Here is a 17,650-nt window from a genome sequence, read left to right on the forward strand (position 1 = left end):
AATCTTTTAGAACAAATCATTATAATACATTTCATATAAATGAATGATATGTACATGCCAAAGATGTGTTAATCTTGTATCATTAGTATAAAACGCAATTCCTTCATTTTGATATTTAAAGACCATTGATTTCACTTCAGTTTGTACATAAGTTGTCAACAAATCGGGATTCCAACATCTATAAACATCATGAGTAACAGCAGGAGTTTGTCCATAAACACATCCTTCAGGTGCAACACCAGCTAATTCTTCAGCTGTTAAAATAGAAAATGCTTCAGTGTTCATTGAAGAATTTCCATATCTTACAGCTTTGTAATTAATAATTCCTTTGTCTTGCCATTCATTAACAATTGGAATTAATGATTTAGCTGTGTATCCGTATACAGGGTATCCATCAAATTCGCATGCCAACATATTAACAACTAAAAGAGAAGCGAAATCATAAGAATAAGCAGCCATCATGTAATCGATTTGTGGAGCAGAAAGATTCAATTCTTCACCACATCTTATTAAGAATAAACCTAAAATTATAACAGAACATAAATTACATAAAGCGAGGAATAACATACAAACAACAATTGTTATTGAATCACTTGTTGCTCCTCCATCACTTTCACTTGATGTTGAGAATATTTTCAGCATGTTTTCTTCTTGTTTGTTTAATTCATCATCATGTGTTGTTGAATTTGATTTCGAATGATCACTACCTTCTTTCTTAAGAACTTTAAATGAATCGGCAACATGAGAAACAACGTATTTTGGTAATGATGCAATTGCTCTGTAAATTGCAAGTTTGTCATGAGAAATATCTTTGACAATTACATAACAAGCAATTACATAAATAAAGAATATAAACAAACATCCGCCAATTAACGAATAAGTTGTGATTTTGATGGATTTGTCATCAGCAGATTTGATGTATTCAATTAAATTCTGTAAAGCGGCAGATAAATCAGCAGTTAAAACACGAGTATTTCCTATAATTGTTCTTATCTCGCGTTCTGAATTAGTTCTATTTGTTATTGAATCTTTTTTAAGTAAAGCTGTAACTAATACAGAATATTGCATAATTCCATGTTGTACAGATACACTTTCTGTTGTAGAATTCTTGGCAGGATCATCATTATAAGTTACAAAATTGACAGCGCTCTTATACATGTAATTTCTTACTGCTTCCATATTCTCATCTCCTGGTTTGAATGACATGATTTCAGCCAAATCTTGTGTCCTTTGTGTCAATGCGTCTGTCACGTATTTTAATTGTGTCCTAATATCAGTAGAACTTCCGAAATTAACAGCGGATTTTCATCAAACAATTGTAATGGTTTGAGATTAGTTACTTTCTCAGCAACATAATGATGTGACAAAGCAACAACTTGGAATATCTCTGCTCTTATTCTTGAGAGTTTTTCCATGAAGTTGAGAGGCTGTGTCATTGATTGGATGTTCTTAGGAATAAATATTGCAAGAGCAACAACAGGAATAATAAACAAAACAACAAACAAAACAATAATAAATATTCTTGCTGTTCTATATGCAGGAATTGATAATTCATTGATTGATTTTCTTACTGACATTCTTAAATCAGTATCTGCTTCAACGTGTTCGTCATCAGGATCAATTTCCTGTGTCAATGTGTTTTCTGTCAATAGATTTGCAGCTGCTTGATCTTCATCGGAATAATCAATGACTTTTGGTAATAAAGGAAACGCTCTCAATCCAAACTCATGTGTTTGATCAGCAATTACTGAAACACCACGTTGCAAAAGAGAAACATTTTGACGCCATGTATTATAAGCAGTAAAATCTGCAACAACATCACGTAAAAATCTGGAATATGCTCTTGCAACGAATCTAGAATTAGGGAACATTCTTATAAGATGTTGGAATTCAGCTTCACAACTATCTATTGCTATATATGCTCTATGAACAACACTTTCTAATTCATGGACATTTCCTTGGATAATTAAATCCCAAATATATCTAACTTTGTGTTTTGTTGCTTGAACTTGTTTTTCTATCTTATCTAGTTTCGTTTTCAGTTCAGGAATTAAGTTGGCTTCTCTTTGTCTGATGATTGTATTAATTTGTTGCAAAGTATGTTTGGCTAATGATCCTTTTAGCTTGTTCTGAACAATACTTACTGCAACCCAGTCCAATTGTTGTGTCTCTGCTGGATAAATAGCTATAAATTTGGCAAATGATAACCAAATTTGGACATCTTTCGGCCAATGCTCGATTCCTGCTTTGTACATCTTCCATGAAAGACAATATGGATGAGCATATCTGAATCCGGCAACGACAACATTGGAAAACATTGTTCTTTTGCCACATAAGTCTTGGAAAGACTCGGGATTCTCTTCAATTTGGTCGAGAATGAAGAGATATCGTGTGGTTTGTCGTTCGAAGAAGAACGAGCATGAAATAAAGATAATTATCCATGATGCTAATATTGCAAGGATGATATACTCTTGGCCTTTGATGTTGAGTATGTCGAAGATAACAGAGATCAATAACAAGATGGTTCCCGAGATCGATGATGCGTAAATGGCTTTTTTGTAGTTAATATTTACAAATCCACCGTATTGAAGGGTCGCAAATAGAATCGATATGTCCAAACGCATACAAGGCATGTAAGGATAATACGTGGTATCTTGGAAAGCTCTGAAGCTATGCCTGACAACGAATATACCATTAATGTGATGATTATGACACTGATTTGAACGGATGGAACAATTGTTTGTAATGAATCAGGTCGAAATGTAATGGTTACAGAGTAAATCGCCGACACCAACCAAACATACGCTAAAACTACGAAAATTACAAGGATAATGCCAATTATATGGAATGCGTTAAGATACTTTGAATGGTTATATATCATTCTTCCTATAGAACCAGTGGCCATTTCGCATGCAATTGGTGGTAATATGTAACCAGCGGTTCCAAAAAACAAAGATATTATAGGAGGAACGATCTTTGGTAACTTGGCTTGCTTCGAATAGTATACCGCTGATATAACTAAAAATATGTAGAAGATTATAAAAATGCAACCAAATATAACCATAAAATAAGGAGCTGCTTCGTCAATGTAACTGGCAGGAACAAGTGTGAAGAATACTGAGATTACATCATTAACAGTTGACATTCTACTCTTTTCTCCCCAGAAATTATAGTAACGGGTGCAAAAAGTTGGTCCGAAGAACTGTATAATTCGCCACACATAAGGAAGTCAATTTGGAAAATTGTTTTCACTTTAGGAGAATATAATTTTCCATTTGGAAAATTTAAAAAGTGAGACGCGCAGGATTCGAACTTTTTTAAAAGTTGATTTAAATGAATTTTAGTGTGGAATATAAGGATAATATCATATTTAAAATAAGAATATACTAGTTTATGTGGTATTAATTTTTTTCGATAAATTTGAGAGTATGTACGTTTAGGGCATGAAAAGTGTCAATTCGCTCAGCGAAAGCTGAGCTAGCTTCGTTCTCGAAAGAATAAGGAAGGAGTGAAGGAGAATGATACAGAAGTTGACACATTCATATCATTTCAACAAATTTTGATCAAATTGAAATTCAATAAAATTCAATTCAATTCATATCCTTCAGTCAGTACATTGACATCCTTCTGCATCACAATGATAACTCGGGCATCAATAGTTCTACAACTAACTCAGAAAAAACAAGATTATTACTTCCTGCTTACAGCTTTTAAAAAGTTTCGATGATAAAAATCACTCTACTCTCGTTTATCGACATATGGTGATAGTAGGTAAACATATTCTTATCGATATTAATAAAAATATTTGTACGAAAATCTTATCCAATTAGAGAGTTATTCATAAAGTATATGATAATTATAATTACTTTATCTTTGTTTTATCTTTGAATAAACAATTTAATTTAAATTGCATAATATTTTTTGGTTGAAAGACAGGAAACTTAGTTGAGTTTGTATTATTTTTATCGTTTAATTCATCGTATCAGTGAGTGATCCAGATATTTAAGATATTTAGAAAAAAAATTATTAATTTGATTAACAAATTTTAATCAAAATAGCAAAAATCTATTTGATAGCTGTAAACAAACAATAATTTTTATTTCAAGCAAAATCACTTATTTTCATCTAAATGTATAAAATTGTCAATTTTATGAAAATAAATTGAAAATCTCATGAAATGTAAAGGAGAGTAATATTTTTCAATTTTCTTTTTTCTTTGTCTCAAATATTTTCTGTTGGGAATTTTCTTGTTATCAAAAAATAATTTTAATATTTGTTTATTTCATTACATACAATAAAATTTTAAAAACTCTATTTCTTCTCAAGAAAATTTTTTCCTTCATATGAAGAAACATTTTGTTCTCCATTTGATACTGAGTCTAAATCTCGATTTTTGAATTTTCTTCTTTCCAAATTTCTTTTTTCCAAATTAGAAGTTTAATTCAAATTTTCAATAGTTTATATATTTTCTCAAACCGTCACAGATTTTCTCACTTTTTAGGGATTTTCTCTCAAAATATACAAAAATAGTAATATCAATACATGTGTCTAATATACTTTAAAACCATCGTGACAAAATTCAAAAACGAAGAGTTCTTCACTCCAAATTTTTTTCAAAATCAAAAAAATCAGATAAAAAAGTACGTTTGGAAAATTCATTTTTAGCATTTTAGGAATTTTCTCACTTTTCTTCCAAATTGACGTCCTTACCACACACTCATAATTATGTGAATTATGAAGTATGGTGGTGCCGTAGTAGTGACATAATCGAATAAAGTAAACATATTATTCCTCAATCTCTTGTACATTGAAAGCTGAATCATTCCTTGGTATCTAGATGATACATCAAAGGAACGCATTGAATTGCTTCCAAATGATGAAGTTGTAGTTGTTGATGTTGGATTTTTGAGGAATCATTAAAAACTTTTTAGTTCAGAAAAAAAATTTTAAAAAACGTATTGAATAATATAATTAAAATCTCAGTATCTTTTTTGTGATACACTATTAGTGGACACTAATATTAAAAATGACGAAAATGTATTTTTGAAATCCCTTGCAAAATTTTGAATGACAATAGAAATCTACCAAATTGACCGTAGCATTTGTAATAAAGATATTCCAATCAGTGTATTAATATCAATAATCAAAAAAATCACTTTGAATTCAAGTTTGAGAGTTTTTAAAATATGCTTTAAAAATAATTATTAATAAGGTCAATTGCGTGTATAATCCCTTTACACAAATTCAATGAGTGAAATTGATAGTTGCTTCAAAACATGTTTTCATGGTTTAACAAATAGTTTGTATAAATATAAAATAATGAAACTTTAGAATAGTAAAAAACGTTTTTTACAATTGACAATTATGACTCTAAATTAGTAATAATGAAGTAATAATCCAATTTAACTTGAATATATTCTCAATTAAAATGATATTGATTGAAATTTTGACAATTCCTACACAAAATATTTCTTTTCAATTTTACATTGACTAATATTATTTAATTAATAGTGTCATTAATATATTTAATTTTTCAAAATTGAATGTTGTGCCCACAGAATAACTTTCAACATTAATCAATAAAAGTAGAATATACCTTCTTTCTGACACTATCTAATTAAATATAATGAGGATTATGAATATAACTATGTCAATATTTTCCAAAAACACAGACAATCATTATATCTGGTTTTCTTGATGAAAAACATAATGTAATTCTTATGCCAGGATAATAATGAAATTTAATCATAATTAACATCATTCACAATTAGTCCGATTCGTTCTCATGCTATTCAATCCATTTGCATAGTATATTCTGATAAATTTGTTATCAGAAATTTTAGCATGTACAAAAACCTCAAAAATATTTTCCCTAACAAAACAATTGTTTTGTTTTATATAGTAATTTGCGAAATTGTCACATATTTTTAATTTATACCTCCTATGACAAAGTATCCTCTCCATTCCGATTGTTAATTTTACTTCATTTATATATTTTACTTTCATTTTTTCCATGTAAGGAATTTTGAATACAATTCAAATTTAAAGCTAATATAATTGTAATTATATCAATTTGTTAATCATTGATCATTTTCTAATTCAAAGGTACATTCACTATTTTTGACAAAATTTTAAATTTTCATGGGGTTGTAAATCTTATAATAACTAGATGAATAAGGAATGAATCCCAGTATAATGTGCATCATTATATTAAACACTATATGTAAGGCTAATGATTCTATTAACACTTATGAAGATCTATAGTATTTGAGCAGATAAATTTGATAATTTCCAAAACTCTTATATTTCAAAATTAAAGTGTGCGAATGCATTTAAATGAGAGCAAAAAGAGATTGATGCTGTTAAAACTAGGTGTTAATTTGCAATTATTTCGCATCACAAGAACTACCCAGTAAATTCGGCTATCTTTCTTTGCAATTATTCTCCATTATACATATAATATAATGGTTAGGGTTTGAAGAAAAAGTTACTAGAGAATTATTGACTTTTGAAATAATGCAGAATTTTACTTGAAGAAATCATTAATTTATGAGTTCCAAATTGCTAAGCATGACGAAGGATCATTAAATTTGCTACAATTAAATACACCTATTGCAGAATTAAGATTTTTGAAATTAAAAGTTTGAAATATTGCCTTTTTGAATAAAAATTTAAATTTTATTATATAATCATGATAATATCTTATAGAAATTAAACGAAAATATTTTAAACCATTCAAATATTTTGAATGTCTTATCAATTTCAAATATTAAAAGATAGCTTGATTTTATCATCATTAGTTGTTATCAAAGTTTTCTTCTTTTGATGAACAACAGTAAATGATTTGTTAATTACTTGTCTTCCTTTTTCGCAGCAAAATCGAAAGTTATGATGATAATCTTGCTCTCAATTTTGAAACTCTCTGATTTACAAGTAAGCATTCCTTTGGAAAAGCAGTCCTATTCTGTTTTCAAGATATTTTAAAGCCTCCATTTCATACAATGCGCAGATCTATTCGAAATTGCAAGAACTCTCAAGAAAAATGCAGCAGCAAAGAAGATTCCATAGTTTCTAGCATCAAAAATTTACAACCTTAATACAACAGTTAAAGAGAAGCTCGAAAAGAAAATATTTAACCATAAAGCTGGAAACCATTCGATATCTACTATTGGATCTAATAAAAAGTTAATTATAACATATTTAACATGCTATTTGTTGACTCTGTTCCATTATATTACCATATATATCTTTTTGAAATCTAAAATACTTTTACGATTTTAACCATGTGTTGTTGAAACCATATATCAATCTTAGCTAAAGTATAGTTTATGAGTCTGTCACCATCTAACGTATGAATTTTCAAAAATGTCAAATATGTTCATTTTTTCTGTAGATTCAGCCATAATTTCACGTTGTTATACTATTCAACTATTATTTAATATTTTTATCGATTTAAATATATGATGAGATGCTTAGTTCTCCTGGAAATCGATTTTTAATCGCAATTTTAACTTTCCAAAAAAAATTCAAAAATAAAAACCCCTCTCAATTTTCTAAGTTTTATAACTCGCCAAATCTCTAGCCAAATTTTTTTTGGCCCGTATAAATATTGTTAGGCACTATATAGGGATGCTATTTATCCTCTTTTCATCCCATTTTACTGTTATCGCCTAGTGAATGTACCTTTTCTAATTCAATATATCTGAAATGATTTAATTCAAAATCTTCTTCTCAATTCAGGTACAATTTTTTTTGGGTACGATAAAACGAGAGAAATGCATATTTAATGAAGTTAAAGCCGTTTCCCCAGTTTTAATCATGTTTTAACAACACAAACATATATAACAATTCATGTCCTAGAGTTTTTGAAATTCAATTAAATTTAATTCTGATTTTAAGCTTTTCTTTTACTCAAGAATATGTTCTCACATATTGTATCTAAATACTTAAGTTGAACAATGCAAAATTGTTTATTATTTTTTCTGTTTCTATTGATTCCTAATCATCTTGCTTTCCTTTCTGAAAAGCCATTTCCATTATCTCACATTAGCTAGTGCACTATTTGTACCTATACTATCTTGTGAGTTATTATATACACGCAATAGATCCCTTCTACCGTTAATATAAAATCATATAAATTAGAACATAAGCTTAAATATACTTAATTAACTGATTTATGGAATATTAGAACATAAACTCTAATATTGATTACTTTTTGGATAACAATTCTTTCAAATCTTATTAAAACATATTTTTGGCAATGAATAATGGGATTAAATCATTCGCTCAATTAATATTTGTTTCGAAACACATGATAGAGCACAAAAATAAATAAATTTTGACATTTTCATTAAATGTTTCCAGCAATAAGATTAACACCATTCGATGAAGCACTCAGACCATCATTTCTTGATACCAAAGAGATTCATGTGTGCATATCTAATCTAGGATACTATTATTCCATTGGACTTTATAATCAAATGAATGAATTGCATAACTTATCAAAACTTATGTTTAGCGAGCTGGAAAAGGATTTCTTTGCACTCAATGATCGAATTAAAGCCATTTCAGAAAGAATTAGTAATTTCAAGAGGAAAGCTCAAACAATAATAGAACATAATCAAACACTATCTCCTCAAGCATTTGCTCAAAATTCTTGCGTTCAAAACAAAATGCCAAATGATACGATAGTTCAAGATGCAAGGCTTGACAAAGCTGATGTTTTTGTGCAAAAACTATTAGACAAAGCATATCCTCCACCTTCTCTCGAGAAGTTTCAATGCGTTATTCCGAATTACAAAGATTTAGAAAAACAAATTTCAGATCCTAATCAATTTGCAGAACAATATAAGCAAGAACTCCTTTCTAAGTATAAAGAACTTGTTCAAAATGCGCAAAGGAAAAAGAAGCCTCATGTCACCTTTAATGAAACAAAACATGATGAAAAATCAAGAACAATGTTGAATGTTTACGTCCAAACGATATCTCCTCCATCAGTCACGTTACTAATACCTCCTCCACCTGGCCAAACTTCTGGATGGAGAGATTACGCATTAAAAGAAATGAAAGCTACACCAGCACAACAAGGTAATGAGTCAGCAGCACAATACATTGCTCCTGCTCCATCTGTTGCTCCTTCTGTAAGAGTAATGAACAGAAAGCCACAAAATACAAACATTTCACCACAAAGACAAACAGCTGTTGAAAACTCTCAGCAATTATATTCAAGAGAGACACAAAATTATACAGAACAAGCTCAAATTTCTGCACCTCAGAAGCAAATTGAAGAAAGCAAACCATTACCTCCACCACCTCCTCCTGTTGCAGCTCCAAATGTAGAACCACCTAAGCCTTCTGTTGCAGCTCCAGCCCAAGCACCTAAAGCTACTCTTGGACATCTTGATTTAATCAAACAAGGAGGATTTAAACTCAAGCCCGTCAAAAAAGAAGAAAATAAGAGCGAAATCAGAGAAGATATTGATCCAAGCTTGCTTACCGTTGGTGAACTCCTTGCAAGAGTTGCAAAAATCCGCGAAGATACAAAGTTGTCGGATGATGAAGATGAAGAAACATCTAGCAATACATCATACGATTGGTGATACTTCATAAATTTTATCAATATTTCGAATTTTTATAATTTTTTTTTGAAATAAGGTAGTCACAAAATCTAAGTAGTGAGGCTCTCAAAAATTGAACCGTACTCCATACAAAATTTGTGTACCCTCACTACTTAGATTTTGTGGCCTTCAATTGAGAGGTTAGTTTTGATAGAGCACGTTATAAAATTAAAAGGGAAAAATAAATAAAATTTAAACATTTAATTATATATAATGTAAGGAGTGTAATTCCAAATTTTCTAAAAACTATTCAAATTTGAGCATTTTTTGGAAATAGTAAATCTAATATGTACATCTAATAACAACATGATTCATCACCTTTTCAAGCTCTGCAGTCAATTTTTTGAAATTTGATTGAAATAAATGTAGCAAAAATTACATTTCATTAGGGAATATATGAGTTTCTCTGGAAACAGGCTGATAAATTTAAATTTTGTCCAATCAACATGAATGCATTGAGAAATTTGGATTGATTTTCTGGTAGAATCTGGAACAATTCAACCATGTATAAATGGATCATGTAATCATCATGAAATGTTAGTGTTAGAGTTCAAAGAGAAACAGAATGAGTGGAAATCAAACACAATCTGAATAATTTTAAACGTATACAATCTTTAAGTTTGTATTTTGAATTCTACATATATGATTGTGTAATTCGTTCTTTCAAATTTTCGGATTCAGGCATGTTTTGATAAAATTCATTCCCAAAAACGTCAATTAACAATTAAATTTAGTGTATTTTAAATATATATACGTATTATATTTTATAAATTATATTAAATTCGCAAAATTTTAAGTTTTAAACAAAAATAAAAAATCTTCAAAATATGAAAAAAAAAAAAAAAAAAAAAAAAAAAAAAGGAAGTGGGGCTTCCAGGCACTTCGTGCCCTCTAGCCCTGAAGATGTTTAGGAGAAATGAAGTTTTGAGGACATACATGACTTTGAGTTTAGATATGACAAGATAGAATATGAGAGAGGTCCTATAAACCGGAGAAAGTGTCATATAAACATCTGTCATTTTACTCAGAATTTTACTCAGAATTCAATAAAAATATATTTTAGGGTAGAAGGGTATATCTACCCCGTTTTCTAACCTCATTTCTACCCCATATGTCCTTACTGAAAATATGACTTTGACCGAGTAGTTTTTTGTGCTGAACAAAAAGTGTCATATAAACATCTGTCAAAAACCGCTTTTTAACTTCACTTAAAATGCCACGTAAGCTACGTAAGAATATACGTAAGAGGAAGAGAGCATTGAAACATCCAATAGTAAGACTAACACCACAACAACAGTTGCAACAACAAATGCTGAATGACCCCACTATGTTGCAACAAATGTCAAGCAATCCTATGCTTTTAAACCGAGTTGTTGGTGCACAGAGTGGAGGTTTAAGAGCGGCACTTTTAGCGAAAATGGCAGGCTATGGTGGAGCTGCAGACGGAACAGCCTATAACCCTCAAAGTCAAATGAATTTGAGTTCACTCAAAAATCAAATAACAGATGTCAAAAAGTCAAACATAGACATACAGAAGCAAATAAGTGAAAACGAAAAGAAACTAGAATATGACAGACACACAAAGAAACTCAATGAGTTAAACGTAGAGAAAAAGAAGAAAGAAGAACAACTGAAAGAACTAAGTACAGAGGAATATGCGAAAAAAGTGTCAGAAAAAGCAGCAGAAGTAGCAAAAATGGAACAAGATGTCATAAATTTGAAAAACCATACTACTCAATATAAAATACTGAAAGATGAAGAGATAAAACAAAAAGCCCTGAAGACATATATGGATAGCGATGAGTATAAAAAAGAAGTTGAAGCAAATGTAAAGGCAGAAAAACTTTTACAGTTGCAAAACCAAACCGTACAGTATGAAAACTTAGCACAAGAAAGTAAAAATAACGACGCGGCTATGCAAAAGGCAATGAAAAGCGCAGAATATATAAAAGCTAACAATGACTGGTTAGATGCCCAAGCCAACGCTAAAGCAGCCCAACTCATAGGGTCAATAAGGACAAAAATACAAGCGGATGAAGACAGTTCAAATGAAGCTTTAACAAATGCTGACTTTAAGAACGCCTTCGAAGCTCTTCATAGTAAGGTGAAACAAGTGAACGACTTCTCATCTGGAAAGAAACTGAAGTCTGAAGGTTTCGACAAAGAGTTAAGAGAAGTAGCACAAAATATGACGAAAATAACAGATGCAGCAACGAGACAGGCAGTTCAAAGTGCCTATGACGCCGTTAGAGCAACTGTTGTGAAAAGTCAAGAAAAAGAGTTACAACAGACCAAAACAGACCTAGTAAATGCTTTCTTAAGAACGAAAAGTCAGGTAGGACATTACGCTGCAGATGGAACATATGTGCCATCTGGTGGAACTTATATACCACCAAACCCTCCAAGAGAAGCACCTGCACCAGGACTACCTAGAACATTTACATCGTCACATGGACACAGACACAGGCATGCACAACAACCAGCACAACAACCACCTCCACAACCAGCACAACAACCAACACAACAACCAGCACAGCAACCAACAGTTCAAAACCCTGCACAACAACAACCACAAACAGAGCAAGGACATAAAAGAAGTAGAGAACAAGGAAACCAAGAATTCTTAAAAATGCTTAAAGAAGAGTGTGGTTTCCCAGATACTGTTGACTTTAGTGACAGATATAAAGAAGCTATTAGAAAGTTCAAGGATGGAAATACTGACCCGAACCTATTTAGCTTTATGGCTCAGCACCAAAACGGATATAATCTCAAACCTGGAAAATACAAGCTCGCTAAGGGATATGATTTAATAGCATATCATCCAAATGACATGGATGAATTTACTCCGAGATATTTGATGTCAGAGCTAAATGACAATTCAACTTTCGTCATGAAACGCGTAAAAAATAGAGACGGAACGAAAGAACAAAAGCTTATGAATGCGGATGACGTAGATAGGGAAATTGTTGAAAACGGTCTCGGAATATATGAAATGCCAGCAGATGAGGTACAAGAAACTCCACAGGAAGAAGTTCAGATACAACCAGACATGGAAGAAATAGTTCAGCAACAACAGCTAGAAGAGCCTGAAGGAAACGAACAAGTCACTCCTTTGGAAACTAACTTCACAGAACTAGATGAAGATTTGGAACAGCCGAAAAATCTTGACCCTCAACAAGAGTATGCGGAGAATATGGAATATTTCCAAGAGTCTAAAAAAAATTCGGCTGACATAGTAGAAGAATATCGAAAAATGTTTGCCGACATACAAAAGACTCCAACACCAGATGAAAATATTCAGCATAGAATGGAAGAACTGAAAAAAATGTACACAAAATACAACAACCCTTTTTACTTACGAGCATTTAACGTTCAATCTTCGGATGAACTCGGTGAAAATAAAAGGTTAAATTTCAAGAAAACATATAGAAATGAAACATTGTTTAAAGTTCATTCAGAACCTAACCAAGATGGAAACAAACCTACTTTTGTTTCTGCAGACGATGGAACTACAATGAGATGGGGTCATAAAGCTAATCCAGATAGGTGGTTCATAAACTTACAACCACAATTCCAAGAAGTTGTAGACGCAATGGAAGTGAATGGTGAACCAGATATAGCTGGTATTTTAAGCGCGGCTTTAATGCCATTGAAAGATATGAAAGATGCAGATATTTTGGACCAGTATGAAATGAACATGGCTGATGGAAATATAACACCTGACGTTCTAGAACATTTATCTCAAAGAACTACACAGAACCATAGAGATGGTATATTTGGTGAAGAGTTTAGAAAGAAAGTTAGGGAAGAGAAGGAAGAGAACCTATTGTACATGACCTTGCAAACGAAAGTTTACAAAATGTCATAAAAACTTACTTTGCAGGCGATGAATCGAGAAGGGATGAAATATTTAAGAAAACTCAAATGGACAGTACCAAATGAAATGTTAGTATTGAAAAACATGTTCCTTGACAAAATAAAACCAACTACAGAAATAAATGACGCCAAGACTGAAAGATTGGGTAAAAGCTTTCCCATTCACAAAAGATATAGTTGGTAACATGGAAAGAAAACCAGAATGGCTACAAAAAACATATATTTGGAAACGAGCTTATTCCATATGGACAAGCTCTGTTTGAAGAGCTTGAACCAGAAACTCAGGAAAGAGTCATGCAAACAATACGCAAAGACTCAAATACAGACTATGACAAAACTCTTTCTAGGATATAGGTTACCTGAGATGGGCGACCAGAGCAAAAGGCAAAAAGGACATGGGAAATTTGCAACATACTAGATGAACATAATGCAAAGATGCAACAACTTCAAGCAGAGGGCAATGAAGGAAAAAGAAGAGTTAAAAACTCAGTCAGGAAGAAAGTAAAGCTTGGTCCACGTGGGTTCTATTATGAACATATAAATCCAACTATTCTATATTTTTACTCATATGAAATGTACGCCGCTCAGAATATAACGCCAACAGTTTTGGATGCTATGAATGGAAATGTTTTCCGAATGGTATAACGAATGCGACAATGCCATTAGAAGGTCAGAAATAGTTCCTGGAACTTACGAATATACAACTGCTGTTTCTTATGGAAATGTAGGTGAGTTTGAGAAGGTTCTTCAACAACAGTAGATATTGCTTGCGACAGGTTTCATATTATTTCTATTGACAACTCATTCTTATACGTGGAACAAGACATTGAAATAAAACCTTCTGCCAAGTTGTCTGACAAGAAAGGTTGCAATGGAATTTTCTATGTCGGATACCAATATGCTCCAGAAAGTTTTTCATGGGATATAAGATATATTCTAACTCTGACTTAGTTCAAACAGTAACATGGGCAAACTATGAATGTTCGCTTTGAGAAACTCAGTACAACCACAAGCTAGAGACAAACAGACCAGTATGCAACTATTGAGAAAATAAGAAGACTTGACCCTAACGTTCCAGGAGTTTATGTTGACCTTTCTGGACAAACTGCAGCAGCAGTAACCAAAGTAAAACTGAAACTTAGAGTTCCTTTGTCATCTTTTCCTCATCTTAGGTTTTTAAGATACTTGCCAAACTGGCAGGAAAAATTTCTATCGAACTTACTCCAAGCAAAAATAACTTAGTCATTGCACCAACACAAGACCCATTCACTCTTACAGAAGTAGTGGGAACAAATAAAATGTCATTCGCCGACTTTTGCAAAAACAAAGTTGACTTAGACTTTTGGTTTCTCAAACCTCAACACTGAAGTAAACTATTATTTCAATGCTGCTGGAGATGCTTGGGACCCAGTTAAGTTCACATGCGAAAAGTTTGAATGCAAGAGAATAGAAAGCAGACTTGCCGTTTATATGTTGGACCCAGATATTTCAAATGCTTTAGCTGCCAAATATATTGCAGTTCCACTTATGTTCCCTATACACCAAATATCTGTCAAAGACTTTGCAGGTGAAGTTGGAAACCAAAGTGCTGACCCAGGTGCAAGAACAGATATTGCTTTAACAACTGCAATAAACATGCAGATACTATGTTTGTACTGTTCAGACGAACTATAAATGACTATTCTTGTTTCTACAACCCTGGTATTAAATATCATATAAACATAGATGGCAAATACTATCCAAGAGAAGAATATTCTACATTGAGGATATGAGGTCATACAACTTGACATTAGATGCTATGAACTTTAACAACAACTTCACAACAACCATTAACCCTGAAATGCAAAGTTCTATTATGCCATATGTGAAAGTATGGACTCATGCAGGAGCTCAAAAAACTCAATATACAAATGGAGACCGTTCAAACTTTTGGCTTGGCATTCCATTTGCTGACTCAGAGACTTTATGGGTGGTATTTTCAACTGTTGGTACAGTTCAAATACAATATACTGGTGACAGAGACGGTCCAGATGAATTGAAGCAAAGAAGTTTACAAAACCAATAGCACTTTTCACGGAAGATGCTCTTTTGAAGATTCGTTCGATGAAACCTGCTGGGGCTCCTCAGATTGGTATAACGACAGCTTCCATCGAGCAGATTTTGCAGCAGGTCAGTAAGTGTTCTTGAACTGACTTCTCTCCGTCAAATATTGACAGTACGCCAGTTTTGATATAATATTGTATTAAAAACTTTCCTTTAGAAATATCGGTCAGTTTTGTTGTTATATTTTTGTCTGCTTCAAGAACTTTCACCATCTCGGTTATACCAACTTTCTTTGCTTTATGAAAATATTTTGGTTCAGCAAAGACTGCTATTCTATAACATTTTCCATTGTTTGTATAAAGAACTATTCTATCAATGAACTTGTATTGTTTGTGTGTGTAAACTTTGTTTTGCTTCAATTCGAAGAGATACTCAAATACGTCCATCTTTTTATTCTAAGTAAAATGTCATTTCCGAAAAATAGAAGCGTAAGTGTTTCAAAAGGTTTAATGGCGATGGCAGATGTGAAGTTAAATTCACCAACTCAAACAAACAGTCAAAGTGTTGTTGTCAATGTCAAAGAAAGAGATGTTGAAGTGGGGAAACCATACGAAGACGAAGATGGTATAACAATAGTTCCTGTAAAAGAACAACCAACATATCCTGAAGTTAGCAGAGACTTAAGTTCTGTTGCAGATATTCGAAAACGACTACCAACAACTTAAAGACAAACTTAAAACTCAGGAGAAGATTTGTCAGGCTTTGGGTATAATGTTAAACTTGGTCGAACACAACCCTGTAAAAGTGAACTCATATGTCATCGCACCTCATGAAATTTTGAAAGAACTATTGAAACTTTTGACAGAGGCAGACGATATAAACATCAAAGAAATAGAACCCGACATTGCTTGCTGTGGTGTTCATACAATGTCATTGACAAGATATACGTTATGAAAGGAGGTGAAACGTTGAACTTAAAGTATAGTTTCCAGACGTCATAAAAATATTTGACGACCACAACATTTCATTAAAATTTAGTTGCTAAGTAAAAATGTCAAAAACTTCTTGAAAGATGTTTGAAGAAAAATAATATAGACTTTATTTCATGTAAAGGACTTTACACACTTTTGAACGATATGAAAGACCCTGTTTTGTTTGTTCGTGTAGACAAAGGAAAGTTCTATGTCTTTACAAAATATTTGAACTTCTTAGACAGAGAACTTCAAGAAACGCCATGTGAAAGTTTAGATGAAGTTCTTCTCCACTTTCAGAAAAACTTTTAAATATATGTAAATGGCAGAAGACATAGTGGTTTATACTATTACGACTAAAAAACCCTGAGTCATATAATTCTATAACAACAAACTTACAAAGTCCTCAAGGACGATATTGTAAACTGACCTTAAACACAATGACGACTAAAGCCTGTTTTGCTTTTGACACCAGAAGACTTTGTTGTTGTGAATGGTAAAAAATACTTCTTTGAAGATACTTACTCAGATATACCACCAACAGGTTTTGTTGACTTATTTAATACTTTAAGGACGGATGTAACATGTGCTGCAACTAGAGCAGGTTTCATTATGTTTGGATGTCCGACTGAGTTTAGTATAAACGATATGAGCTATAATACAAAACTTATATCTGGTTTTTACTACCAACAGTTTCCTATAACAGGAAAAGGTGTCATACAAGGTTTGTCTGTTCCATTGACTTTAAGTACACCTATTTTATATATTGTTTCAAACTTAGGTTCAAAGTGCTATTCGAATGTCGACAGAAACTACTATGACCAAAAGATACTCATGCGTATAAACAACACTTTCTCTGCTGGTTTGCCTATTGTTCATTCGAATGCAGAATTTTCAGCTTTAGTAAACTCAAACACTTTAGCAAACATAAACTTAACCTTAGTTGACGCAAACTTTGTTCCTGTAAAACTTTTATGTCCTATGTATTTGTCAATGACGGCAGAAAGTTTCGAATTGGAAGATGCAACTGGTGAAAGTATTGTACTACAAGAACAACTTCAACAACAAATAGCTCAAGAACAACAAATGCAACAAATGGAACAAATGCAACAACAAAGTCAAGAATAAAAAAAATATTTTTTT

The 17,650-nt window shown here is 32.0% G+C and overlaps 5 protein-coding genes and 1 pseudogene across 6 annotated transcripts, besides 2 other annotated features; 4 read left to right on the forward strand and 2 right to left on the reverse strand.

Annotated features, from left to right (window-relative positions):
- Positions 1 to 6: 6 nt before the first annotated feature.
- Positions 7 to 1,179, reverse strand: TVAGG3_0391140 (guanylate cyclase protein; the record flags this gene model as incomplete). Its single annotated transcript, XM_001321905.1, has 1 exon — positions 7 to 1,179. The coding sequence occupies one exon, from the start codon at positions 1,177 to 1,179 to the stop codon at positions 7 to 9; it is 1,173 nt and encodes a 390-aa protein (XP_001321940.1).
- Positions 1,180 to 1,256: 77 nt separating this feature from the next.
- TVAGG3_0391150 (guanylate cyclase protein) lies at positions 1,257 to 2,633 on the reverse strand (the record flags this gene model as incomplete). The annotated part of the gene is made up of 1 exon (XM_001321906.1): positions 1,257 to 2,633. One exon carries the CDS (start codon positions 2,631 to 2,633, stop codon positions 1,257 to 1,259), a length of 1,377 nt encoding a protein of 458 aa, XP_001321941.1.
- A 3,468-nt stretch (positions 2,634 to 6,101) lies between these two features.
- Positions 6,102 to 7,687: a mobile genetic element.
- A 564-nt stretch (positions 7,688 to 8,251) lies between these two features.
- TVAGG3_0391170 (uncharacterized protein) lies at positions 8,252 to 9,796 on the forward strand (the record flags this gene model as incomplete). The annotated part of the gene is made up of 1 exon (XM_001321907.1): positions 8,355 to 9,599. One exon carries the CDS (start codon positions 8,355 to 8,357, stop codon positions 9,597 to 9,599), a length of 1,245 nt encoding a protein of 414 aa, XP_001321942.1.
- A 651-nt stretch (positions 9,797 to 10,447) lies between these two features.
- Positions 10,448 to 17,650: part of a mobile genetic element that runs on past the window's edge.
- On the forward strand, positions 10,831 to 11,698 carry TVAGG3_0391190 (protein of unknown function, DUF4106 family; the record flags this gene model as incomplete). Its single annotated transcript, XM_051232364.1, has 1 exon — positions 10,831 to 11,698. A coding segment is annotated over one exon (868 nt), but the record flags the coding sequence as incomplete, so codon positions are not given.
- TVAGG3_0391200 lies at positions 11,841 to 13,027 on the forward strand (annotated as a pseudogene). The gene has a single exon. A coding segment is annotated over exon 1 (1,187 nt).
- TVAGG3_0391210 (uncharacterized protein) lies at positions 17,234 to 17,635 on the forward strand (the record flags this gene model as incomplete). Its single annotated transcript, XM_051232365.1, has 1 exon — positions 17,234 to 17,635. The coding sequence occupies one exon, from the start codon at positions 17,234 to 17,236 to the stop codon at positions 17,633 to 17,635; it is 402 nt and encodes a 133-aa protein (XP_051102095.1).

The sequence above is a fragment of the Trichomonas vaginalis genome, chromosome V (genome assembly GCF_026262505.1).
Source record: "Trichomonas vaginalis G3 chromosome V, whole genome shotgun sequence".
In the NCBI taxonomy this organism is placed as follows: domain Eukaryota; phylum Parabasalia; order Trichomonadida; family Trichomonadidae; genus Trichomonas; species Trichomonas vaginalis.